Source organism: Serpula lacrymans, assembly GCF_000218685.1.
Source record: "Serpula lacrymans var. lacrymans S7.9 unplaced genomic scaffold SERLAscaffold_4, whole genome shotgun sequence".
NCBI classification, from domain to species: domain Eukaryota; kingdom Fungi; phylum Basidiomycota; class Agaricomycetes; order Boletales; family Serpulaceae; genus Serpula; species Serpula lacrymans.
In genome coordinates this window covers 2,133,955-2,159,771 of record NW_006763293.1, presented here as the reverse complement: position 1 = coordinate 2,159,771, position 25,817 = coordinate 2,133,955, and the positions used below count along the sequence as shown (strand labels likewise).

At 47.7% G+C, this 25,817-nt stretch overlaps 9 protein-coding genes across 9 annotated transcripts; 6 read left to right on the top strand and 3 right to left on the bottom strand.

Annotated features, from left to right (window-relative positions):
- Window positions 1-59: 59 nt before the first annotated feature.
- On the top strand, window positions 60-3,630 carry SERLADRAFT_461856 (uncharacterized protein; the record flags this gene model as incomplete). The annotated part of the gene is made up of 13 exons (XM_007315824.1): window positions 60-577; window positions 636-930; window positions 985-1,106; window positions 1,158-1,424; window positions 1,478-1,579; window positions 1,638-1,747; window positions 1,810-1,867; window positions 1,925-2,008; window positions 2,058-2,212; window positions 2,275-2,563; window positions 2,632-2,772; window positions 2,825-3,442; window positions 3,501-3,630. The coding sequence occupies 12 exons, from the start codon at window positions 86-88 to the stop codon at window positions 3,044-3,046; spliced, it is 2,337 nt and encodes a 778-aa protein (XP_007315886.1).
- A 734-nt stretch (window positions 3,631-4,364) lies between these two features.
- Window positions 4,365-5,250, top strand: SERLADRAFT_461853 (uncharacterized protein; the record flags this gene model as incomplete). The annotated part of the gene is made up of 2 exons (XM_007315823.1): window positions 4,365-5,000; window positions 5,070-5,250. One exon carries the CDS (start codon window positions 4,637-4,639, stop codon window positions 4,799-4,801), a length of 165 nt encoding a protein of 54 aa, XP_007315885.1.
- A 416-nt stretch (window positions 5,251-5,666) lies between these two features.
- SERLADRAFT_461849 (uncharacterized protein) lies at window positions 5,667-6,859 on the bottom strand (the record flags this gene model as incomplete). The annotated part of the gene is made up of 4 exons (XM_007315822.1): window positions 5,667-6,143; window positions 6,200-6,253; window positions 6,308-6,576; window positions 6,647-6,859. 4 exons carry the CDS (start codon window positions 6,697-6,699, stop codon window positions 6,004-6,006), a joined length of 516 nt encoding a protein of 171 aa, XP_007315884.1.
- A 546-nt stretch (window positions 6,860-7,405) lies between these two features.
- On the bottom strand, window positions 7,406-7,820 carry SERLADRAFT_383335 (uncharacterized protein; the record flags this gene model as incomplete). Its single annotated transcript, XM_007315821.1, has 1 exon — window positions 7,406-7,820. The coding sequence occupies one exon, from the start codon at window positions 7,712-7,714 to the stop codon at window positions 7,460-7,462; it is 255 nt and encodes an 84-aa protein (XP_007315883.1).
- Window positions 7,821-7,972: 152 nt separating this feature from the next.
- SERLADRAFT_461844 (uncharacterized protein) lies at window positions 7,973-8,866 on the top strand (the record flags this gene model as incomplete). Its single annotated transcript, XM_007315820.1, has 2 exons — window positions 7,973-8,101; window positions 8,161-8,866. The coding sequence occupies 2 exons, from the start codon at window positions 8,075-8,077 to the stop codon at window positions 8,638-8,640; spliced, it is 507 nt and encodes a 168-aa protein (XP_007315882.1).
- A 297-nt stretch (window positions 8,867-9,163) lies between these two features.
- SERLADRAFT_435556 (uncharacterized protein) lies at window positions 9,164-10,345 on the bottom strand (the record flags this gene model as incomplete). Its single annotated transcript, XM_007315819.1, has 3 exons — window positions 9,164-9,417; window positions 9,470-10,089; window positions 10,149-10,345. The coding sequence occupies 3 exons, from the start codon at window positions 10,343-10,345 to the stop codon at window positions 9,164-9,166; spliced, it is 1,071 nt and encodes a 356-aa protein (XP_007315881.1).
- A 240-nt stretch (window positions 10,346-10,585) lies between these two features.
- Window positions 10,586-13,695, top strand: SERLADRAFT_461837 (uncharacterized protein; the record flags this gene model as incomplete). The annotated part of the gene is made up of 5 exons (XM_007315818.1): window positions 10,586-10,989; window positions 11,045-11,518; window positions 11,570-12,954; window positions 13,006-13,247; window positions 13,299-13,695. 3 exons carry the CDS (start codon window positions 10,597-10,599, stop codon window positions 11,960-11,962), a joined length of 1,260 nt encoding a protein of 419 aa, XP_007315880.1.
- Window positions 13,696-14,029: 334 nt separating this feature from the next.
- On the top strand, window positions 14,030-15,833 carry SERLADRAFT_360372 (uncharacterized protein; the record flags this gene model as incomplete). Its single annotated transcript, XM_007315817.1, has 6 exons — window positions 14,030-14,244; window positions 14,361-14,501; window positions 14,583-14,659; window positions 14,768-14,875; window positions 14,970-15,230; window positions 15,309-15,833. 6 exons carry the CDS (start codon window positions 14,030-14,032, stop codon window positions 15,389-15,391), a joined length of 885 nt encoding a protein of 294 aa, XP_007315879.1.
- Window positions 15,834-17,795: 1,962 nt separating this feature from the next.
- Window positions 17,796-18,245, top strand: SERLADRAFT_383316 (uncharacterized protein; the record flags this gene model as incomplete). The annotated part of the gene is made up of 1 exon (XM_007315816.1): window positions 17,796-18,245. A coding segment is annotated over one exon (450 nt), but the record flags the coding sequence as incomplete, so codon positions are not given.
- Window positions 18,246-25,817: the final 7,572 nt, after the last annotated feature.

The following is a 25,817-nucleotide window of genomic DNA, read 5'->3' as shown; positions in this document are numbered from 1 at the left end:
CTTCGGTAAGCAGCGGTGCATCGCAGTCTCGGTGTCATAGCAAGACTCAAATAGTCTTAGACCTAGTCATCATCATTCATCAATCATGCCGCCTCGACGTCGAACTCAGTTTACACAAGAGAGCATTGATCAACAGCTCCAGCAGATCCACCTCCTCGACCCATCTTCGTCATCTGAGAACCTCGAACAGCTTGGTCCAATAATCAAACAGATACATGCCGGCAGACAGCAAGAAATGTATCTTCGTAACCTGCAAGGGTTAATCGAATCAAAAGACAGTGAAATTGAAAGCATCTGTGCCGACAATTATCAGGAGTTTATATCTTCAGTTTCGACCCTGTTCACCGTGAAGTCATATACGACAAACCTGCGGGAGAAGATTACAAATTTGGATGCCAGCGTGTCACAGGTTGGGAGAGGGCTTGTGGAGAAGAAGAGGGCGCTTTTGCAGTCCAAAAAGACGGCTTCCAGTTTAGATGAAGCAATTGACACCATGCAGGCTTGCTTGCGGGTTCTTGACGTTGTAAATCGTGTCGGGGAAATGGTAAAGGAGGGGAAATATTGGAGTGCACTCAGGGTATGTACTGCACATTCATGCTTATTTTGACGTACAAGGTACGATGATAACTTCTCAGTCATTAGAGGATATTCAACGTATGCCATCGACGTCTTTATCCCAAACACCGTTCTATCAGCATATTCTCTCATCATTGCCGTCCCTGCGAAACCAGATACAGAGTGCAGTAACAGCCTCTATGAAACAATGGTTACTGGAGATAAGGAATGTCAGCGGCCAGGTTGGCAAGTTCGCCCTCGAGTCCATGGAATCACGAACGCGTCGATGGAGAGCTCGCCGAGACAAAGATCCAATGTTGAGATTAAGCCGAGTTGGCAGTGCCGTAGAGATGGTAACCCATGAAAGAACAGACAGTGAGTGTTTTTTCCGAATTGCTCATTAAATAAGTCACAAATGAAGATCTGCAGACAATGTGCTCGACAACGAGAAATTAAAAGTAGATTTCACACCGTTACACCAATGCATACATATATATACTTCTCTCGACTCTCTCGACGAATTACGGCAATCCTATCAAGCTGATCGTAAGGTCCGTCTTTTTGTTATGCATGTATTGCTTGTAATCGATCCGTTTGAGTAGGCCCAATCCGACCTCATTCTTCCAACGCCTCTTCCACTATCATCTCTGATCTCTCTAACACAAGAGATTTGTGGCTTTTTCATCATCGAGAATCACGTTCTAAGCACGACGGGAAACTTCCGCTCTGAACGTGATGTCGAGGAGCTATGGGAAGCTCTTGTCACACGATTTTCATCTGCTATAGAGGACTCGGTAAAGGCTGAGACCGATCCCGATGCATTCCTCAAGATAAAAGAGTGTCTCATCGGGTTTATCATGACTCTTGAGGTAACGCAAATACTGTAATCAATGCGCCTTCCCTACTAACGTCCAAGTATTAGTCCTTTACGTACTCTACGCACTCACTACAGTCCTTCATACTCGTCCTCTTTGAGAAATATGCGGCATTACTGGAGAAGCAATTCAGTCATCGCTTTGACACGGTATGTGATCATTGGGCCAGGTCTCTGGAGCTTCAGCTGACTGCTTTCTCACTTACAGATTGTGCTGCAAGATGACCATCAGGCTATGTACGTTGCGAAACCCACCGACCGGGATAACGTGCTCGGAATGGTGTGGCTCAGCCCAATAGAGCAAGAGGAACTTGCCAAGTACGTTGTATTCGTGTCGCCATATATATCTATGACTGGACCCACTAAATTATCATCTCCAGGGGTGCCCTTCCTATGAACTTACCGTGGTCCCAAAGTTTTTATTTATGTTGTCAAGATGTACGCCATGTCGCCTTCATCAGCGCAGTTGTTGTTTGGTCTTAATTTGTGCTGCAGATACGCACTTTTGTTCAGAAATTTTATCAATTTGTGGAGGGCGTCTCACAACATCACGCAAATATTGATGAGCTGTTGAGCAAGGTGAGTGGGCTCCCTCCACTGTTCTCACAGAACTGACCACTACTCGCAGTCACTGGATCAGCTCCTTTCTGATCACGTTAGCGAAAGCGTAGGAAAACGCCTCGCTGGCACATCAACACTTTCCCAGATCGCCCAGATCGTCACTAATCTGGAACACTTTCAAGTAGCATGTTCAGAACTTGAACGGTCGCTTACCAATCTACGGTAAGATTCATGTGGCACTTTGCTTGCTGTCACTTGTTGACCACGTAACAAATTGGATATAGTTCGACTCAACGGGGTGGTACGATTCGTCTAACTTCTTCTGCTTCCTTCTCTGCTACATTATCTCGTGCCCTGCAACGCATTACTGGCCTTATTACGTCTAAGCTTGACGACTTTTTTGAATTGTCTGAGTATGACTGGACGCCACACACTCGCGAAGATAATCCGAGCATGTATTTGTTTGAGCTAGTTCACTGGCTCACCACTGTGGTGGACTCGCTAGTAATCGAAGAGACGTATAAGGATGAGGCTTATAAAGGAGCTGTAGCATACATTGCTGAGTGTCTCATGGTGTGTTCTGTCTCTCTTATGAAAGTCACCAACAAACCTTCTGATGATCTCCGTTTGTAATTTTAAAGGATTTTTTGACGGGGAAACATATACCGGCCATCAATGAGAATGCAATTTCTAACATCCTGGTCGATGTTGACTTTCTCGATGGAGAATTCAAGCGCATCAAAAGGCCGCATCTCATCATAGTGTTTAGCGAGCTTCGTACCGTGAGTTTACTCAGTATCATTTATAATTCTTGGTTTCACGTATCAATCGCAGATGACTGCCATCGTACTGAATGATAAAGTCCAAGATTACTTGGTCCCCCAAATCCGCCAAGCGTCATACAGCACTGTGAAGCCTAAACGGCTACAGGTGTTACTTGAGAAGCTTTCGAAGTACGGTGCTTCCTGTAGAGATAATGCATCTCGAGATAAAGGAGAAAAACGCAGGAAACAGGCAGATGCAGTGGGTAGACTGTTCCCCGGAGAAAATCGCTAGCTATTAGTATTGCCCATGTTGTTCTCATTTCTTAATTTATGTCGCTCGCAAACGCTCCTGTTCGCCCTGGATTTTCCAGGAGTTTTATAAACCTCTAAGGTCAAATTTATACACAAAATGGAAATGTCGGAAACGAGGTGAAATCCTTGTATAACGAACGGGAAGCCAGTGGAATCAATAAAAGGAAATAGAGTGGATAATGATGAGAACAAGACGAGCGAGGATTCAGTAATAAGCTGTATAGGTTTTTGACATCACATAGGATCGTAGAGTGCGGTAAGGCTAACACAAGACCCGGAAGACGTAAAAACAGTGGACCACTATCCCCGACGCTTGATGTTCGTCGCCAACCACTCGAGACCCTCATAAAGACCATCCCCAGACGTGGCACAGGCAGCCTGTTAAGAATGAGCTCAATCTGTGGATACGTACTGCAGGCAACAAAAGGCACAAACCTGAATGTACCAGGTTCTCTGTCTGAGGCCGTGTAGACCAAGCTTGTCGGTTATTTCAGCAGCGTTCATGGCATTGGGGAGATCTTGCTTGTTGGCGAAGACAAGAAGGAGAGCATCGCGCAGTTCGTCTTCGTTTAACATTCGTTGGAGTTCCTCGCGAGCCTCCGAAACACGTTCCCGATCGTTAGAGTCAACAACGAAAATGATACCCTGGGTATTTTGGAAGTCTGCATAGAGTTACTGAGTGACGACAAGGACACTGGTGGCGGTTGCTAAGACGTACAATGCCTCCAGAGAGGACGGATCTTGTCCTGTCCTCCAACATCCCATACCGTGAACGAAATGTTTTTGTATTCCACAGTCTCGACGTTGAACCCTGAAAGTCATGAGTACAAGATTGCATAGCCTCGGTGGCTGAAAAAAACCTACCGATTGTTGGGATTGTGGTGACAATCTCGCCCAGTTTCAATTTGTAAAGAATGGTAGTTTTACCAGCGGCATCAAGACCAACCTATACAGCAATCAGACTATGAAAATGATATGGCTCTAAACAAAAGATTATACCATCAGAATACCTGAATAAAGTCGCAACGTCAGTGGGCAGAACTGATTGCTGAGTAGAGCCAATCGATTTGAAACACGTACGCATTTCCTTCTTGCCAAAAAGGCCAGATAGGAGGCGAGAGACTGAGAGACCCATTGCGAATAATAGACGGGGGTGAGGAACGTAAAGGAAAGGTTCGTAGAAATCGAGGTGAAGGCTGGTGAAGACGAGTCTGGGTTGCAAGTATCGTGAGGAAAGGTCGTTTCGGACTCCGCTCGCCGGTGGCGCTAATCATCTTCGTAGCGTGACCTCTTTCACTGGCGCTCATACTGTATTATCTGCATTATGACCCACTCTGACACGTACCCCCTACCATTCGAATACGTGGAGGCTGCAATTTTACGAGGACATACAACGCCTCTCATTCACGGATTGCATGGCCAGTAAGGAAGGTGCCACGCCACGAGCTTGGTCTTGTCGGGCTCATTCGGATACGGAACAACGGCATGCCTCCCCCCAAAGCCAGCAATGGCGACTCTCTTGCCATCTCCTGAAGACCTACTATTACACGGATAAAACTTCTAGACATTTATGATTTGGGAAAGTTGGGACCATGGATCTGGTTTTGTGGTCCATCCAACACACACTTATCCGAGCATCACCTTTGCTTTCGCATGCGACCTTTCTTACCGGCGGCACCTGAACAGCGCAGCCAACGTGCTGAAGATCACTGGCATAATCAGACATTGTGTTTAGATCGTCCCTAGAGCAACCCAGCTCTCGATTGTAGCATGCACCAAACAGGATCGCTACCGCTTATCTTTTCCGCCAAGTAATCGAAGAACACTTATTTTATTCCCCAGATAGCGTGGGTCCCCCACTTTGATTGTATATGTCCGTGGTGAAAGCAGTTTTTAACTGCTTTCACCACGAACTATGCTTGATATGTATTGAAGTGAGTGTACGTCTGCCTCTAACAGAACCGCGCTTAGCTAACCACTTCATCGTGGCCTTTCGCTCGCAGTTTCACACAATTTGCATGTTCAATCGATCATTTCCCCCACATTGATGCCTCCTTGCAACATACAATTACATATCCATAAATCATGCATCCTACGCGAAAGCTGTCCCAATTGACCATACCTGTACTAGAAGCCATGTGTGGACGATAATACAAGATAGATCTCAAATTTAAGCGTACGAGCTTCGTTTACGATATCTTCCAGCTAAGTGAGAACGAAGCTTCGAATTTCTATGTCCATCTTTGATAACTTGAGCTCCGCGAAGTTGATAGTACAATACTGGAAAGTAAGCCAAGTTACTATAACTGTGCAAGCCTGTAAATTTCGCAGCATGTTGGACAGCCGTTACAGTGTGCACAGCCACAAGTTTGAGCTGTAGTAGTGAACCGCCTTCGATCTGAACTAAAACTCCATAGGCACAGGTGTCCTACGATCTCTTGTTAATCTGCATAAGAAAGCTAGATAAAACTCAGATTCAAAAACAGAGATCGAGAGGCCACAGCCCTTGATCATGATCAGACCTTGGCCAACGGAGGTTAGCTGGTTGGACAGGTTATGTCGATCATAAAACGGGAGTAGTGATCCCACTATACGACGTCATTCGAGAATCTAACATTGATACCTATTCTAATTGTGGATTAAAGGGATATCAAGGTCGCAATGAACGGTTGGGATGAAGAAAGAAATTAATGACATATGGTAGACTACATGAAAGTCTTCAAAATGTAGAGTGAAGAAAGCAAAAAGAAAGCATAACTATTTCAAAACAAAGAAAAAATACACTGAGTTCTACAAGACTAGGATTACTAGTAGGATGTTTAGAGTCATGTCACTAGCAGGATATTAACGGCTTGGCACCCTATTGAGTGCCTACTTTTCTTGCACGAATCCTGTCCGCCCAACTCTTTAGCATTCCCCTCGACAAATGAGATGTCATTAATGTGGTTGCAGGCGCCTTTGAATTTGCTGCCTCCAGTTAGTGTATACGCCGCAGGACGGACTCGGTGCATATTGACAGACTTCAAAGAGTACTAATTGCTCTTGGAAGCCTGGGTTCAGCCAAATCTGCTCGCGTGCTGAATAAAAGCCAAAAGTGAGCATTATACTAAAAGTGAGACCAAGTATACTGTACCTTGTCTGATGATGTCCAGCGCCTGAGTTGATCGAATGCGCCGTGTACACATCACTGAGCGGGAAATATTGTGAGCGAGAAACAGGAAAAAGGATTCAGGAAGCTCACGATAAGCAGCTACGACAGCGGCACTGCGGGAGAGACCTTGTACACAATGTACGAGGACTGTCCCGCCATTATGAATGGCTTTGTCAATAAAACGACAAGCCCTTGGGAGTTCTATGAGAAGATCGGCGTGATCGACGTCTTCAACGTTTATACGCAAGTGCGTGAAGCCCGAAGCGGGATCCTCCGCGGGTATCTGATCGCTGCATACTGATATAATATGGGAAATCTTACGCTCGCTTAGTGAGCGGGACGACCGAGCTGCCTGGATACTTTGGTGGTAGGGGAGGAGAAGGTGAAATTAGAAAGGGTACGGCATGATATAGAAATGATGACACATACTTTCCAAGGTACAGCTTGCCTTCGATAATTGTGTTGACGTTCTTCCAGCCCATTATATTTGGCTGAATTGCTTGGAATCCCTTGCGAGAATGCCTTGGTCATTGTCCAGACTTGACGGTTGGTTTTGTAGTAGTCTCGCGGACACTGACGACCTCCGAAGGCGGTCGGTTTCAGTAGTAGCCGTATGTGCCATGGATAGCAGGAGTGCTTGCGAAGAAATGAGTTATGGATGGCGGTGTGTAAGAATGGTAGGCTCACAGCCCAAATTGTCCGCTGGAAAGAAAGACTTCAAAGCAGTGCACCGCGGCTACGTCCATATTAGGAAGGTCAGCCGCTTTAGAGCTTACAGCCACACTCGTCGCTTGGCACCTACTCTAAAACCTCAGTTCATTACTGGAAGCCTATCCCAACCATGCGATCTTGACGTACATGTTATTCGGAGTGCCTTCCCCACCTGATCCTGTGCTCATATCAAAGTCATAGTAGCACTCCTCCAAAACGTTGTCGAAGCTTAAGCTAAATATGGTCGTCCACTCAATGAACCCAGATTTCTCCCTCGGCAACCAAGGTAACCGTACCGTTGAGTTACCGACTTCTTTGCGTATTTCGCAACACATTGCTCTGTTTTGCACCTATGTTTTCGGCGAAGACCTCGGAAAACATAATTCCCGCTCTCCAACTCTCGTACCCTCCCTAGCGCTTCCCTTTCGGAAACATAGCAGACCCCAATCCAGTACTTACAATCTAATCCACCGATGTGACAACATTCGCGGTCAACAGCAGTACGTTCGACACTGACGGAACATCGAAGCTCTACAATGACGCCCTTCTCTCTCGGCCACTCCGATTATCCAATATATGATCATTGCCGCCAACTTTCAGCGCTTCAGAAATGTTGACATCTTCCCGTCGAATAGCCCAGTATGCTGATAGCGCCTGTGGCTGGCGAACGAGTGACGATGCGCCTTTTTCCAACATGATCTCAGCCACCGCAGCTTCAGTAACGTACGTGCGAGCAGGTACACGCCGATAGCGTGTCCAGTACGAACTGTGCCGACTTATCTGCATGCGATCTGGGTGCGTATATTGTACAGCTATCTGTCAAAAGGACAGTCTGTCGGTGGAGATCCAAAAGTGGGGTGCACGTATGCCAGCAACTTGAACAGCCATCTGCGTCGTACGCACGTCTTCAACGAGGATACAAAGAGGAGGAGGCCCAGTTACCGCAAAAGTCGTGTGCGCTTGTCCCAATCCAATTGTCCGGATGACCGGCAAACTTCGGCACACCAATACTGGTGGATAATGCATGTTTGGTACGTAAGCTGTGAAAGCAGAATAATAATGTCACGGTTCGTCTCCTGTGTGAAGTAATATCTTGTCTTCCTCTTCTCTTCCGAAATCTATCTAACTAGCCTTTGCGTTGGCACAATGCTGGAAATCGAGTGGAAATCGTCCGTAAGTGGTTAATCTTCCGGCTTTGAATCATCCATAGCGAACTTATCTCCGGCGGAAAGCAATATCACTCAGATGGGAGAAAACGAAGTAGACCAAAGGCGTCAACTGTTCATGGCTGGATCGTGAAATGGCGCGCCACGTTCTCAGGGAACGAGCGCCTTCGCCGGGAAGGCATACGAGAAATGCGTGAAGCTCAGATGGTGCGAGATTGGAAGCGACAACGGCGAGCTGCTCGCAAAGCGTCTAAGGGTCATCGGAGCATTGACAAGGGTTCGAGTAACTTGGGCATTTTCTCACTGTTCTCGCGTAGTGAGAAGAAGCGTCCACGTCGACCAGCTGCCCACCCTCGGGGCTCACATCAGTCTTCTATGAAGACCGGAAGTGCCAGACGAGTAGCAACGGTGACGAAGATGCCGGTTGCAACTAGGAGGGAGAGTGAGAAGAGGCCCGCTACCGGTAGCAGACGGCCAAGTGTCCAAAGTTCAAGGAAGCCCTCATACAACTCTAGAAGGGATGCAGTGAGGAAACCGAAGAAGTGAGGGAGTCATTCCGCACAACGCGGACAGACGTCATATCTCCATCCTATTTCATTCATAACTTTATTGTTTAGAGGGACTTTCTAACTTATCGGAGGACTGTATAACGTACTAGACGGACTGTAGATATATCTCGTTTGTACTTGTAGCCGGATGACCCAAGCCAGCCAGCCAGCTATAATGGACAGACTGGAAGTTCGGAAGCGAATGGCTTCATTGACTGCTATACTTGTTGGTCCTAATAAAGAAAGTGATAGGGAAGTACTCAAATAAACCAGCGTCGTTTGGTCGCAGAAGCGGAAGGTAATCAATCGGGTATCGGCAAGAGTAATTCATTGAAGGAATGTTCCATAAACATAGAGCAAGTATGAACGTGCACGAACGAGGTTTAAGTTATGTGGCGGACGATAGATACCCGAGTCCCGAAGTAGATTGCTCACAGATCAACAAGAGACTATAGAGCAAAGGGGTACAGACGATTAGGAGTGACAGAAGTTTGAAAAAACTGTACTTACCTGCTATAATACTAATCATTACGAGCCTGACCATCTCGTTGCATTTTCTTCTTCTTGCGTCGTTTGCGTTTCTTTTTCGATTTTGATGACGGGTTATCGCCGGTCATCGAATCTTGCTGATCTGGAAGGGAGCCACGAGGATGCGGGGGAAGCGGAACTGAAGGTGATGACTGGTTGAGTGACGGAGATTGAGAGGGTCGAGACAACGTGGAGGACGAGGCATCATCTGTTGCAGAAAATCTCGAGTTTGCTTGTGACGAAGTAGCTGTTCAGGAAATTTGTAGTGATCATTCACAACAAGCGTCAATTGCTCATACCTGCAGCACCATTAGCACTATGCTTTCCGAAACTCTTGTGCGACGACATCGGTGATGAAGGTAGTTTAATCTCCGTAGGAGTCAGAGTATGCAACTGAGTGCCCAAGGTTTGACGAGATATATGAGGTGTGGATAAGGCATGGGGTGTATGGGGAGGAGGTGACGCTTGCATTTTGAGTTCTGAGTCCACTTGATCCAGGGACATCTCATTTTTTACTGTCTTCTTCTTCTTTGTATGTGGCGTTGTGTGTTCGCCTGGAACGGTAGACGATTCAGAGGGTATGCTGTGTATTTGCTCACTTGCCGCATCGACTTTCGTCTTGGAGGCAGCTGGAAGTGATCGAAGACTATGCTGGATCGACATCCCATTCACAGACTGGTCTTGACTTTTCTTCTTCTTCTTCTTTCCTGCACCTACAGCAAAAGGATCTACTTTTGTTTTTTTCCGTATCACGCCCACCTTGCTCTCCTCCTCGTCATCAGATTGGCCTCGTGCGCTCGTGGTACGTCCATCTTCCTCCCTTTCGCGTTTCTTCCCTTTACCCTGAAGCTGATATTTTAAACGGGAAGTTTCACGCAGGGAGTTGCTCGATTCAGGTATAGGTGCGCCGACCCCAAGTCTGCGGGGACGAGAGCTATTCATTAGATATTATTGAAAGACTTGGATGATACGACATACCTTGGCGGTCTACGCATTTGTTCCTCCATTAGTTTTTGTGTATCAGAGGAGCTGAATTGTAATTTAGCTCTATCTGCAGGCGTCATCCAAGAAGTGACCAGGTCATGTGTGAGCGACATGGATAAATCGATCTTGGCTTGTAAGGTGTCGAGGTCGATGTCGTCTTCTGGGACGCCATCCATAGATTGTGCTGGCATGGTGCAATGCAATGAGAAGAAAATAAATAGAAGATCAGCTATGGGTCTTGCGAGCTGGCCATTTGCTACCAATCTGAGTCTGGCAGGAGGTAGTTACGCTGGGACCCCCTGAGCAAAAAATTGCTGTATGGCTTGCGATGCAGATATAGTATTTAGTTCCCACGGGCATTGGGAAACCTCCGCCGGGTACCTTTGTCCAGACGACCGTTGACGACACTGTAGATTCAGCAAGGGCATTGTCTTCCTTCAACATGAATGGCCGCAAACGAAACTGGAAAGAAATGGACTATTCTGACGAGGATGAACCGTCTTTTGGAAAGCAGATATTACCGGTCGCCAGACTTCCAGACAGCTTTGACAAGGAACCGATGGATGGGCTAGAATACCTATTCACCGTTCGGTGCGATTCGCTCCCCGTCTATACCTTTCTTTGTTCACTGATACCTTCTCTATGCCCCAGGCGTGATGCCCGTCAACTTCCACACGTAACAAGGGTAGTCAATCCATATGAGTTTCCTGAGCCTCCTGAGGTTGCACCGCAGTCGGACCCTGGCTCTCATCCACCGACGTCTACAACAGCAGATGCATTACCATCAAATCAATGGCGGCAGGTGTTCTTACGTCGGTTCAAAAACTTTCAGAAAGTGTGTCGTGATCTCAAACATATTTGCTACATTATATTCTAATTTTGTGCTGAAGAATGTAAACCAACCCACAATCCACGTGCAACATGTCAACCCAAAAACTAAAATCATGCCTGACAAAAAAGCCAGGGACTTGTGGTGGGCATTCCTGGCAGGGAAACCCGAATCAGACTGGGATCCTCCCAAGTTACCCAAACGAACCGCCCCGAAGAAGCGCGGGACTACCAAGATGCGTGCTTTTGCTGAGTCAGATTCCGAAGAAGAACTTGAGGATACGGAAGACCGCATATCCCCTCACGAAACGTGGGCGATTAACGAGGACGGGGAGGTTGAATTAATTGCTGCAGATGATGTCGTCGATTCGCTGCCGGCGCCTTCAAGTACTCCAGGACCCGATATGGCCACAGAGCAGAAAGAAGCTGTCTCCGATCGGGTTGAGGCCCCTTCCCAAACCATTTCGCAGCATGACGTACCTCCGAGGCTCGCTCCCCGCGAACCAACCCCAACTATGCTACGGAGAATAGACCACGTAAGCGCATCGTGTGTCTGCACGCAACATCTTATAACACTTTGTCTGCAGCGAACGTCTCTTCATCTTCTGATGTACTTTACGCATTGGATAAACGTACATTTGAGCCAACCTAATTCCCCTTCATTGGCGGTGACCGAAAGCCATGCAAGCTGGATGTTTGCTTTATTATCCAAAATAGAAGAGCACATATCTGCCGATGATATGAGTCTCTTACGAAACCTCGCACGTGCCTGTCTAGGACTGCTAAAGGAATCTATGCAAAATGACAAGGCGTTAGGGGTGAGATGTACAGGAAGTACAGGAGATACAGATGTCAGTCCACAGTCCGGCCAACAATTGATGAGCGCTTCATCATGCTGGATGATTCTCACCGCTGTAATTGAAATCTGGGGGCAGAAGGATCTTTGGGTGGACGCAGAAGCTATGTTGGCAAGTGTCTAGCTTATTTGCTGTATCAGTTTACTTGCAGCCTGTCATTTCTTACAGCAATCCGGAGTATCGACATGTCATATCAGAAATGTAAATAATGTAAGTGAAATGCCATAATCCAAGACGTTTAGAGATCGACTTGGTGCCTGGGCTGCAAGTCTGATGGTAACGCCTTTGAGCTATGCTGCTCAGTGTCTATAACGTCGATTGTTCAAGGTTCCCTTGCAGCGCTTCGGCGGAGAGAATACACCTTGCAATGCAACAGATCGAGTCTTATGGCGATGCTTTCCGCGCAGCTCGCAATGAGGAGGTCTAATCCAACTATTGGAAATACGGTGGTCGACGTGTTTCAGGAACGTCCGATGATCAAGATGAGGCTGATGCTCGGTGTTGAAACTACTGAACATCAAGAAGGGATATACTTATGGGGACAACGAGCCATCTATTAAAGACCATGCCTATTTGCCATGGACGGCTCCGTCTCTCAAATAGGTCCGGACGAACTCTCAAGGACATGAGGATGACTTCTGACAGCAAAATTAGGATGAAGCTTGCAAGATAACTTAGCCAGAGACGTGCAGATAAGAGCCACCGGGCGTCAAAGGTGTCTGGACTTGGCCGGGTTGAAGGCGGCGAGGGGTAGCGCGTGGGAAATCGACGGAAGCTACTTCGCCTCGTGTCTTCGGACGCCAATTAGTCTGGTTTCTTGCTCAAAATGCCCGTCGTGCTTCTTCAACACCCCTTCATATAAAAAGGTTTAAAAGTCAGCTTTTCAGTTTTGTTTTACTCCTCTGTCCTTCGTCTTCAACCACAACGTCGTCGAGTTATAGTCCATCATGCGCACGTTCACCGCGTTGTTTCTCTCTTTCGTTGCCTTTGCCTCTGCTTACTCCGTCAGCTCTCCGAGTAGCTCACAGGGATGGACTGTGGGTGCACAAAACTATTTGGTCTGGCAGCGTGTCGACACAGACCCAGCAAACTTTACGGTCGTCTTAACTAACCAAGTACTTCTATTCTATTGTTGGCCTGGGCTGTGTGCTGACATTCACGTGTAGAACCGCGCTGTTATGCCTCTCAACGACCAAATCCTCGATGCTCTTGTCGATGGTACCCTTGGTCGCATTGTTTGTAACCCACCAAGCGGCGGGTGGCCTACTGGAGATGGCTTCCAGGTCAACCTCGCTACCGACAGCGAGCATCTTGACAGCCTCCTAGCACAATCCAACCAGTTCAGCATCACTGCGGCCTCTTCTTCAAGTGGTTCCACTACCTCGTCCAGCTCTTCGCAATCATCGACGTGAGTCTAATCACAACCTTCTTGTCATTCTATTCTCACTCGCATCATTAGCAACACCGTGACTTACCCAGTCATCACTCCGACTTCCTCCAACTCTGCTGGCACCACCACTTCCTCGGACACCAGTACCAAACCCACAGGTACCAACGGTGCAGCCCAGAATATGAACATGCAGGCTGGGTTCTTGGCATCTGTTGCCTTGCTGACCGCCCTTGTTGTTTGAAAAATATGAACGGACATTCGCGTGACGATTACGGACGTTCGTGATGGAGGATCCTTGGCTTTCATCTCATTTTTATGGTTCTATTCGGCTCCCTTCATATTGACACTCTTTGAGGTTAATTTTGGTAATTCGCCTCTCTAGTTCGACATTTGCACTTTACACTGTAGATCCCTAGATACCTACTTGCATTTCCATGCGTCAATTTAATCGTGTTTTCTGAGATTGCTGAAATGTGTGAAAGATACACGAGTTACAAGTCGACAATTCGACATCATTTTAACAGCAAAGTGGACGGTATTGCCGAACTTCGCGAGTGGGTAATCGATCACTAAATTTCCATGTTATGTACGTACACAATCAACTTGAACATGTACTAGAATGAGAACGTCTTCTGCAGCTGGATGGATGGATCTCACCAACATATTATGCTTAGTCCTTATTATGCTTTCAGTCAATCCAAATTCGTGCACATGACTCGGACTGATTACCCAGATAACAGCCTGAAAAGCTCTGAATCATCATCTCAGCTCCGAATTCCTCTCCCATCCACATCGACCCCATGTCTCCCACCCACTCCTACGAGCACCTATTACCCCCAAGCTGGAAATCCCAGATCGCAACATGGCTCGCCGAGGACACGCCCTCGTTTGACTACGGGGGGTACGTCGTGGGCGAGGCGCACCGCGAGGCGTTCCTCTTCGGCAAGGGAAAACAGACGGCTGTGCTCGCTGGACGTCCGTTCTTCGCTGAGATATTTGCGCAGGTGGGCTGCGAGTGCGTGCTCTTCCTTTTCCCTTCCTTTTCCTTTCCTTTCCTTTTGACTTGTTTTCGAGTTTATTGCATTATCGTCACCTAAGAGTGAGAGTGAAGAGCTGATCTGTCCGTTGTAGGGTCGAATGGCATATGGAGGAAGGAGAGACGTTTGAGCCGATCAAACACGTTGCTACCGTCAGGGGAAAGGCGCGACACCTACTGCTGGGCGAGAGAGTAGCGCTGAACACGCTAGCGCGATGCAGTGGGATCGCAACAAAGTGCGTGTGTTTCGTGTGCTAGTGACGGGTTTGAATCGTTTTTTGTCTTACTCTCATGTTTCGAATTTTATGATGGGGTAGGTCGAAGAGGATCAAAGATCTCGCGAGGGGGTATGGGTATGAGGGTGTTATTGCGGGAACGAGGAAGACGACGCCGGGTATGTGTTTCACTTTCTTTCTCACTTTTGGCATTTGTATGTTGGCTCACAAATACCTTTTTTACTTCTGCCTTTCTGCTTTTGCTTGCGACGCAATCCCATCGATAGGGTTCAGACTGGTTGAGAAATATGGGATGATAGTCGGCGGTATCGATCCCCACCGACACGACTTGTCGAGCATGATCATGCTCAAGGATAACCACATCTGGTCTTCAGGTACCGTCCCTCGCCCCTCCTCCCGCTCATCGCCCCCCACTAACCCAAGCCATTTCGTCCTTACTCCCAATTCCCATTATTCATTTCCGGACAGGTTCTATCACAGCCGCCATCCAACAAGCGCGCGCCGTCGGCGGGTTCACCCTCCTTCTCGACGTCGAAGTGGGCTCCGAGAGCGAGGCCGACGAGGCGATCGACGCCGGTGCCGATATCATCATGCTCGACAACATCGAAGGGGAGCAGCTTGTCGGCGTCGCGCGGAGGCTGAAGGACAAGTGGGCCGGACGGCGAAAGTTTGCGTTTGAGACGAGTGGGAATATCACGGAGGCGAATCTGCAGTCGAGAGCTATCCGTGGTGAGTCCTTTTCCCCTCCTTATTCGTCGGATGCAGCGCTGAAGGAGGTTGCCCCCCTCGTTGCCCGTTTGTTTGCAGAGATCGATATCCTGAGTACGAGCGCCGTACACCAGTCTGTGCAGCACATCGACTTTAGTCTCAAGATCCAGATGCCCAAATAGCTTCTTGCTTTCCTTTCTTTCCTTTCTCCTTTTTTCAAAGTCGTCGCGACGCGAGTTATATATTCTGTATCTTTATTGACATGTTGAAATATAAAACGGAAAAAAGATGTGTTGTACTACTCTCGCGTGTGCAAATCAGACCAACCCAAAGAGCCTCAGCGCGTTCTGCCCCCTCACAGCCTCCTTCTCGCCATCCTCCCATCCGCTCACCTGGTCGATAGCATCCAGATTGTCCACCACACTCTTCCACTGATCAGTCCTATTCAGCGGGGGGAAGAACGGGTGATCAGTGCCGAACAACAGCCTCCCACTCCCGGTACCACCAACACTCCCCTCGTCCCCGTCGCTCCCATCCTCACTTTCCCCCGTCCTTGCACCCCGACGATACGCAGGAGCACGCGCGACGACGTCCCCCACGAACCGCAGCTCCTCAGGCCCGTACGCCACCGCGTCGTAGTAGAGCCTTCCGAGGTAGTGTCGCGCGTCGTGTTGAAGCCGCGATGCGACGATGGGGTCGTGGTCGATGCAGGAGGCTAGGCGGGAGGACAGCTGGGGGAGGGCGCCGCCGGAGTGGGCGAGGAGGATGCGGAGGGAGGGGTGGCGGTCGAGGGTGCCTGCGAGGATGAGGCGCGTGATGGCCTACAACCGAATCGCGCGCGAGAGAGAGAGGAAGAAATGACGGTGTCAGTCAGTCAGTCAGTCGAAAAACAAAAAACAAAAAACATAGTAGTCAGTGTTCAAAAAAAACGGTCGAGGGTCGAGGGCCGAGGGGCGTGGTGAAGGAGAAGACGAGGGACACTCACGATCGTCGTTTCAAACGGAAACCCCAGCGCGAGCGGCAACACGGTGCCCCGTTATCCCTCTCCCCCGAACGCCCTTTTGCGTCGACGCCCGTAGTGGGGGGTGCAAGAAGACGACGAGGTTGGCGCGCCGCGAGGGGCGTCCCCAGACGGGGCTCGAGCGCGGCGTCGTCCAGCCCCGCGGCCCGACGCCCTCGCGTGCCCATGATGACGCCGCGGATGTTGGGGGGAGGGGAGGGTGAGTTGGGAGATGGCGGAGAGGAGGGAGGAGGGGGAGATGGAGGGGACGAGGGGGAGGAGGCCGAAGCCGTAGAGACGTTTGAGGGACGGTTGGGCTTCGACGGGTTGGGGGGGTGGAGGCGAGGCGGAGGGTGGGGAGACGGACATGGAGAGGGAGAGGGAGGGGGAGGAGGCGCAGTAGTCTTCGAGGTCTTCGTTGAGCTCTTTCGCGAGGGTACTGGCGCGGGAGGCGGGGAGGAAATCGAGCCATGGGTTGGCAGAGCTGTTAAACCCAAGCAAGCGTCAGTCGTCACGGTCAAAAACCAGTTTCAAGTCGTTGCAGAAAAGCGCAGTGAAAAAAACAGCGTCAAAAAAAAGCTTCGCGTATGATGCTACCCAGTGCACTGACCTGACGAAAGAGATGTCAATCCCATGCCTGTCCATAAACCGCACCTTCTCCTCTCTATCCCAGTACTATCAATTCATCCATGATTAATGATTCGTGGATACCACGAAAAAAAGGGAAAATAAGAAGAGTAAAGTAGTCGATTAACGTGGGGTGCCATTCAAGTTGATGGGCGGGAGGGACATACCTGCTTGCCCACAGGCCTCCCCTCACTCGGCTCCCCCTCCAGGATCAACAACCTCTCCTCGCTCTCGCCACTCGCACTGACGAGCGGGAGGATGCGCGGCGCGGTGGTTCGGGCGCGGAGTTCTGCGGCGTAGCGGGGGAGGTAGACGTGGGTGTGGACGTCGACGAGGGGGCTTTTCGTCGTTGTCGCTGGGTTTGCATCCGAGGAGGCGTGGACGACGTTGATGTTGGCGTGTGCGTGTCGGGCGTGCATGGCGATCCGGAGTGGACGCGTTGCCGCCAATCGATGGGAGGCGGACATGGGGTGCTCTCTGGAGCTGTATATTTAGGTATCGATGAGATGAGGAGATGTGGGAAAGGAATGACCCTATCTCGGTCTAGCGCTCAGACTTTTTGCGAACTGCCAAACTGGAGGAGAAACATGCATGATATTAATAAGTACACGCGACCCCCGAACGCGGAACGTGTCAGTTCCTCGACGTTCCTCAGGGTGGGGGACGAAGTCCCTATCGTCGGTTCCATCTCAGGCTCATACGCCTATTCCCAATCACCACGTTTCTCAAATTCGGGGCAGCCGACACATGGTACGAGGTGGCTAGTCTAGTCCAATATAACGCTGATTTGGTGGGTGCCCCCGTTCGGTGGTTTCAAGTAGAGAGAAAACCGCACGGCACACATCGGCTTATAACGGCCTATTTGGCATTGCGTAGATAGAGCAAGGACTTAGTGAAATCAGACGAAAAAATCTATACTCGTGATACATTGATACATGTATTGTAATGCTGGCATAGCAGCTATACGACCTGAACAAAACCAATGGCTTTCACAAGAACGACGAGCTCTTGTCCCAGGGATTATTGAAGGCCATCCTAATCTCCAGCATTGGTCAACAGGGCCCCGAGAATACCAGGTTGAGAGCTGGATACACTCACTAGCAAGTGTGTCCCAGCTCCTGGTCGTCCCGACAGGAGGTGGCAAAACGGCTGTCTTCTATGGCCTGCTACTGTTAATTCAAGAATTAATCACAAATCCAGTACATGGAGTTGAGGACTTACCAACAACACCAGTTATACTAATTGTAACCCCTCTCATTGCCTTGGGAAATACTCAGGTGAGTAGCTTAACCACGACAAATAATCGGGCTTACCAAACAGAACAGGCGGCTGAGATGGTCAACTTGAACATCAAGGCCATAGCTGTACACTGGGACAGTGTCCTAATAATTCTAAGTCAAACTCTATAGATGTTAGTTTAAGGTGATCTCTAATAAATGTAATGTAACATACCTCAGCCGCTGCCCGAGAGGCTATAGAAACAACTGAGGTATTCCTATACTAAACCCCCTACTACTTATAGTCAGAGGTGCTACTCGCTACAGTATAATGACTCCTAGGAGTACAATGGTTACTCCATGGAGTGGTGGCTATGCTCCATGGAGAACAATGGCTGCTTCGGCAGAGACCGGGTTTATCCGGTTTTGTCACTCCCACTCGAGTGCAACCGTAGTCCCATAGCTTTAGAGAATTTCCAGTGTTTTTCATGAGTGAGGGGTTTAGTGAGAATGTCTGCAACCATATCTCCTGTAGGAACGTATCTGATTACTGCCTCTCCCTTTGATACTAAGTCATCTCGGATAAAATGATATTTCCGTTGAATGTGTTTTGTGCAAGCACGGAACTGTGGATCTCGTGTAAGAATGATAGCTGCTTGATTGTCACAGTGCAATGTTGTAGGTCCATTTTGAGCATGTCCAATTTCTTCAAAAAATGTCCGAAGCCATGCAAGGTGTTGTCCAGCATTGCTCAATCCAATGTACTCTGACTCCGTGGAGGATAAAGCTGTGAGGCAACAATAAACTATAACAAAAAGGAAACCTGTCTCCTTCTGCACTTGCAGGGAGTAAGAGGTTTGATGAGCTTGAGGTCAACAGACGCTAGTAAACATAGCGAGTAGAGGACTTGGGATGTAAGCTCAAGGGTTTCGGTTGAGGAGTAAAGCGGGTAAATTCAGTAATAGAAAACTAAGGAACGATACATGAATAGGTAAGGCTTTATATAGTGAACTGTTCGTCCCTCAGACCGAAAGGAGAATAAACAAAAAGTGGTCTGAGGAATAAATCGTCCAATAAGAAAAAGAGAACAACTATTGTACAACTTTAGCTTGATTAATCAGCGGGTGAGAGATTTGTACTAATAATAGATGTTTGTTACACGTGTTCAGGAACCGATCCTGATCAAAGTGTTTATTAGTATATCCAGGCCTTAATGGGGCTTGGAGCTGGTTGGCGAGATGCCTACTACCAGTCCCTACCCATTGTGCTGGCTGGCTGGGAGTGATACCCAGTCTCTGATCTGTGATATAAAGTGGTAACAGTGGTTAAGAAAGCCTGTGAGGGCTATGAGAAGTAATATGGCAAATGATACCTCTAGCCCTAGAGCCAGAGGTGTAATAGGAAAAGCGTTCGAGAACCAAGACATAGAGAAGATAAGAAAATAATAAAATGGTCCTTACATTACCCCCCCCTTTTATATTCTTGTCCCAAGAATCTTAACGCTGCAGTCCGTGAAGCGGTTTGTGATCCAGTCGAAGAGGCGGGGTTTTTCGGTAGTAGTGGTGAAATTTTTGTAAGGGCGGAATTGTAAAGCGGCAGCAGCGATTACACGTGGGGCAGCAGGGTGTTTGCGATGAAAGGTGGAGATGAGCGAGGGAGAATTCCTTAGGTGATGATCAGGTTCCCATGTCCTTTCCGTGATCGGATATCCTTTCCAATGGACGAAGTAGTCAAGCTTGACCCCTTTTAGTTTAGTAGGTCGCGAAGCGATGATTTCTTCGGCTTCGCATTCGACAGCGCTATCTACTTGAATCGGCGGAGGTTTCGAGGTACAAGGTTGATTGGGAAATTCCGGCGCGTGATACGGTGACAATAGTATTTTGTTGAACACGGGATGGATCGCCTTCCATGATCTAGGGACATCAAGGAGATAGGCTGATGGGCCAATTTTTGCTTTCACCGTGAACGGGCTGAATCACTTGTCATCTAGTTTCTTCATTGGCCGATCGGTGGAGATATGCGTACTTTCTAACCACACCTTATCTCCCTTTTGATACTCTTGTGCTTCCGTGCGTTTTCGGTCGTAATACTTCTTAAGATTTTGATTAGCGAGCAGCAGTGATTGCCGAATCTGCTCATGTAGTTTTGTCATAGAAGTTGCGAACTCTTTGGCAGCTTGCGAGCGTCCGGAAGGCTTCTGACCGGTCCCTTTGTGAGGGTGAGAACCATAATTTACGAAGAAGGGGGTCTGATTGGTTGTGGAGTGAAGGTGATTGTTGTATGTAAATTCGGCAATGGCTAGCCAATCAGCCCAGTTGTCTTGTCGGTGATTGATGAACGTGCGCAGGTAGTGTTCCAGATCTTGATTGATTCGTTCAGATTGCCCATCAGTTTGGGGGTGGTAACCTGTTGATAGACCGGGTTCAATCCCAAGGGTTTGATAGAAATCCTTGGTGAAGTTTGACATGAACTGAGGTCCTCTGTCCGATATGATTTTTTCCGAAATACCGTGTAGCCGTATGACTGAATCTCGCAGTTGTTTGGCGTAGCCTAACAAATCAAGAGTGACGTGTGTTGGTACAAAGTGAGCCATTTTAGAGAATCTGTCAACAAAAACTTGGATTGCGTCGTATCTGTTCGACTCTGGCAGTGCTCCAATAAGATCCGTCGTGATTATCTGCCAAGGGCGATCAGGGATTGGGTTGGGATGGAGGGGAGCATGCAGTTTTTGGCGATGCGACTTTGTTCTCTGACATATCTCACATTCTGCAACATATTTCCTGATATCCCTCCTGAGGCTAGGCCACCAGAAGGATCGGTTTACTCCTTCGTACGTCTTTCTTTCGCCTGGATGTCCACTGAGGCTGGTGTCATGTTTTTCTTCGATAATATGTGCCCTTAACTTTGGGTCTTTGGGTACATAGATGTTGTTTTTGAATGACCCTGATGTCAATTCATCCTCTTTCTCGTTTCCTATCCAGATGATTCCGTCTCGTTTCTTCCAAATCTCTGGATCGTCTTTCAACTTCTTTATAACGTAATCATCTAGTTTGTGCTGCGAAGCTAGCAGCTCGTCCAGGTAGTGTTCTTCTAACGCATCTTCCATAGTATGAATGTTTGCTTCCGCGAGTTGAGGTAGAAGGACCTGTCCTTCATTGTCTCTCTCGCCTCTCGGATGGTCTACTCTTTGACTAAGTAGGTCCGCCTTTGTGTTTGCTGAGCCTTTTACATGCTCTAATTTGAAATTGTATCTGGCTAGCGTGTCCATCCACCTAGCCTGTCGTCTGTTTACCTTCTGGGGGTCTCGGAAGTAGGTGAGGTTCTGATGGTCAGTGAAGATGGTGAACTGGTGTTTAGCTCCCATAAGGAGATGTCGCCATTCTTCTAACGCATGCATTACCGCTAGCATCTCTTTATCCCAGATAGCATAATTTCTTTCTGCAGGGTTCATTGACTTTGATAGGAATGCGACCGGTCTCCATTTTCCTTCTTGCTGCTGGGATAATACCGCTCCTGTGGCGTAATTGGAGGCGTCGCACTCAACCTTGAATGGATCTTCATCATTAGAGATTGTGAGCGTAGGCGAGGTGGTGATTGTTCTTTTGAGAACATTGAATGCTTGTTGTTGGTCCTCGGCCCACTCCCAATCTACTTTACCGGTGAGAATTGTTAGTGGTTTTGCAATTTTTCCATAGTCTCTGATAAATCGTCTGGAAAAGTTTGAAAATCCTAGGAACGACTGTAACTCCTTCTTTGTGCGTGGTATCGGCCATTCTGCGACTGCTTGTACCTTTAACGGGTCCATGCAAATTGTATCATGAGAGATGATCATTCCCAGATATTCGACCTCTTTCTTCTCAAACTCGCATTTCTCTGGTTTGAGATATAGCTGATTGTCTGCAAGTATCTGAAGAACTTTGGATACAATCTTCCTATGTTCTTCTAGCAAATCAGTGAATATCATAATATCGTCCAGGTATACGATGACAGATCCTTCGTTGATCAGGTCTCGGAGAAGTTGATCCATCATTGTTTGAACGGTGGCTGGGGAGTTCGTAAGTCCGAAGAACATAACTAGAGGTTCGAACAATCCTCTATTAGTTCTGAAGGCGGCTTTGTGCTCATCTCCTTCTTTGATTCAAACATTATTATATCCCCAACGGACATCCAGCTTGGTGAAGAATCTAGCACCTTTGAGCCGGTTTATCAATTCTGAAATGAGGGGTAATGTATATCAGTTTTTGATCGTAAGGGCATTGAGTTTCCGGTAGTCTTGTACTGGTCTGAGAGATCCATCCTTTTTCTTGATAAAGAAGAACGGGGATGCATAAGGGGATTTTGACACTCTAATCCTCCCTGTCTCCAGGTTTTCTTTTAAGAACTCGTCAAGATGGATCTGTTCATTGCGGTTAAGTGGATATGTTTTACAGTCTAGACCTTTGGCTTCTGGCAGAAGTTCAATTGCGTGGTCCCAGACTCGTCGTGGGGGTAGTTTATCAAATGACACTTTCGTGAATACTGGCTCAAAACGATGATAAGATGGGGGAACAACGTCTCTGAACGTGAGTGTTGACTTTGCTCGTTCTGATTCTTCTGCAATCTGCTGGCTTTTGGTCTGAGATATGTTGCTTTCAACAGAAATTTTGTCAATCCTGCTCTGTAAGTCTACAGCGATGACTCTATCTCCGTCTTCAGGGTGATACTCCGTATCATCAGAAGGGTACGTGATAGTGTTTGTTTGCCAGTTGATGTCGGGATTTGTGCGTTGTAGCCAGTCGTGTCCTAATAAAATTCTGGTCTCTCTCTGTCCAGTAACCAGGAAATCCATTAATTCCGTACGACCCGCCACAGTTAGGCGAAGTGTCACATATTCTGTCAGAGGTCCAGTGCGATTTTTGGTTCCATCTGCATTTGAAACGATAACACAAGTTGGAAGTGGCCTCGTGGAAATGTTGTGTTGCCGAACAAAGGCTTCATCAATGATGGAGTCTGTGCATCCCGAATATATCAGAACTGGTATAACATGCGTTTGGTGATCGTCAATTGTGGATAATTGGCATTGTAGCGAGAGTTTGCGTTGGTGAGACGGGGGAAGGGATGAGAAATCTTTGATCACATTCAACTGCTCTACGATGTAATCTTCATCGTGCTGCTTGAGCAAATTGATTGTATCCGTCATGATATGTGGGTAACACTGGGGTGAGGCCCAGTTCCGAACCAATGCTTTGGCTCTTTCTTCTTTCTGGTCTTTAATTTGTCGAGCCAACCATTCTGCTGAGTGTGGCTTAGCGTATTTCTTGGCACGTAGGTTTTGGGAAACATGTTTCGATTTATCAGTTACAAATACATTTTCCGAACCGTGCTTACTGGTCAGAGAGTCCGTGCTTACTCCTGACCTTCGAGAAAATCCTTCGTCTTTGTCTCCTCCTGGGTTGTGGTTGCTTCTCTAGCTGCAACTTTCTTCAGAGGGCAGTTCCTTGCAATATGGCCCGGCTGGCCACATCCGTAGCATAATCTGAAACAACTTTGTCGGTCTGTATCCATAGGTACACCTTGTCCGGGGAATACACCTCGCTGAGGTTGATCCTCAAACCTTCTTGCATACTGATTCGTCTGGGGTTTTACCATCTGCTGTGGCTGCGGCTGTTGCACATGCTGGTGCGTATACGTCTGTTGTCTGTAGATGGGTTGCAACGGCTGCGTGACTTCTCTTTTTCGTCTTTCGTCTAATTGGAACTCTTCTCTCCTTGCCTCCCATGCGTAGGCTTGCGTCTTCCATTTGGCAAATGTCTTTGGTAGGTCTTTCTGGATGATGACGGAATTGCAAATTTGAGAGTGAAGATTCTTTTTGAAAATGCGGTTGATTACGTCAAAGTGAGTGGTAGCGTCATATCCAGCCTTGTCCATGAGCATCGTGAAGTGGCTAAAGAATTCGTCGCAATGCTTATTCTCCTGTTTGTATATTTCGATCTTGTTTACCGCTTGTGATCTTTCATTTGGATTCCCAAATACTTGGGCTAGATCAGTTAGGACGGTCGAGAGAGTTGGCCATACGGGGGTAGTTGCGTCAAGAGCTTTGGTAAGAACGTTCTCTTTCCAAGTTTTTATTGTCGACGTTCCTTGGTCGTTGATTTTGGACAGGAGGTTGATGAGCTTCGTCTTCTCGTCTGGAAAGTAGGATGCGTAGGCGGTTAAGTACAACTGTAGTGCTTGGCGCCATGCTATGAATCATTCCTTTTCTCCTTTGAATTCAAAGGGTTCTGCTGCGAGAGTTACTTTGCCGTGTAACTGCGTGGGATTAGACATGGATGAGGGTTTTGGAGGAATCGGAGGTGGAGGTGGGCATGTAGGTGGTAGAGGTAGGGTTTGTCTGGGCGGAGTTTCCGGTTCTATGGACGGCTTTGGGTTTTGGTATTTGGAAAACACTTTTGAAGATAGAAACAAGGTTTATTTAATTCAAATCGTAATCAAACTCGTCACTCCAATCGTTAGAAGTAAACCCAAAAATATTCTCTTCTTCTTCCAAATCTCTTTCTACCTGTGAGCTAGTGGTAGAATTACTGTCCAAGTTCGAGGTTGCTTTGTCTGGTGAGGGGGTTCTTTCAATAAAAATGTTTCCTTGGATCAACGATGAGACAGGAGGGATATAAGAGAAATTTCCTCTAGTCAGATGATACCCTGGTCTGTACTGCGAGTAGACTCTGTTATTATCTCAAATAAGTACTCCCCAGAACTCGGTGTTGATTTCGGTAACAATGAAACAATCTGTGGGGTGGCGGATGACTAAGTCAAAGACTTCTTTTGCGTAGTTTTGGTATTCTCTGAACAATTGGCAGACATTTAATCTGTCTTTGTTCTCGTTCCCAATCTCTTCCTTCAAGGATCTCGTGTCCGATCTTCAACACTAGTCTGCGAAATTGCGAGATGCAGGCTACTATCCTTTGTATTGCGTCGCAGCAGAAAGGGGTGACAACTAATACGTGGACTCCTGTTTTAAGATAGTCTCTTGGGCTAAAGGTGTCGCTCTGTTCGGGAGTGAGAGGAAGGTTAAAGAAAAATGGTATTTCCCGATAGAACTTGATGAGATCGGTTTCATAAATTCCAATTCTAGTGAAAAGAATTTTGAGAGGGGTAGGATTGAATGATGCTGTGACGTATATGTCAATTCTAGATGATTCAAGATAGGGCGTAAGGAATTCTAGATATAGTGCGGAGTAGGGTTGTCGGTGGATGATGATTCCACAGAAGTAGGTAATGGATCTCTCTCCCATCCTGTTCTGGTGAGAACGCGAGTTGGGGAGTTTCAACGTAGTTTTGGAGGTGATAGATGCGTGGGGAGATTCCGTCTGATAGTACTAGGAGAGCTGTTTTATGTTCTGCCGCCGCCCGTCATCTGAGGGCTCGTCTTTCTTCACTGTCGTTCCGATGAGGGGGTTCTAGAATTCTCTGTTTGTAGACTTTGATGGGTAGGTGCTCTAGGTGTATCAAATTGAACCTGAACAATTCTCTGGATGCTTGATCGGTGTTGATGATGAGAACTGCTGTTAGAAAACCACACACAAAAACAAACTAACACATAATCCTCCCAGATTCCACGGAAATTGTTTATGGGCTTTGCCTCCTAGAACAGTGGAGTGGTCTGGTTGTTCGTGGGGTGGTACGTATAAAGATCCTTCAAAGTAAAACCCAGAGGTGCATGAGTGTCTGGGTTATGAGTGTGGGTTTTGAGGAGGAGGGATAGTTGAATTTATAGAAGATAGGGGC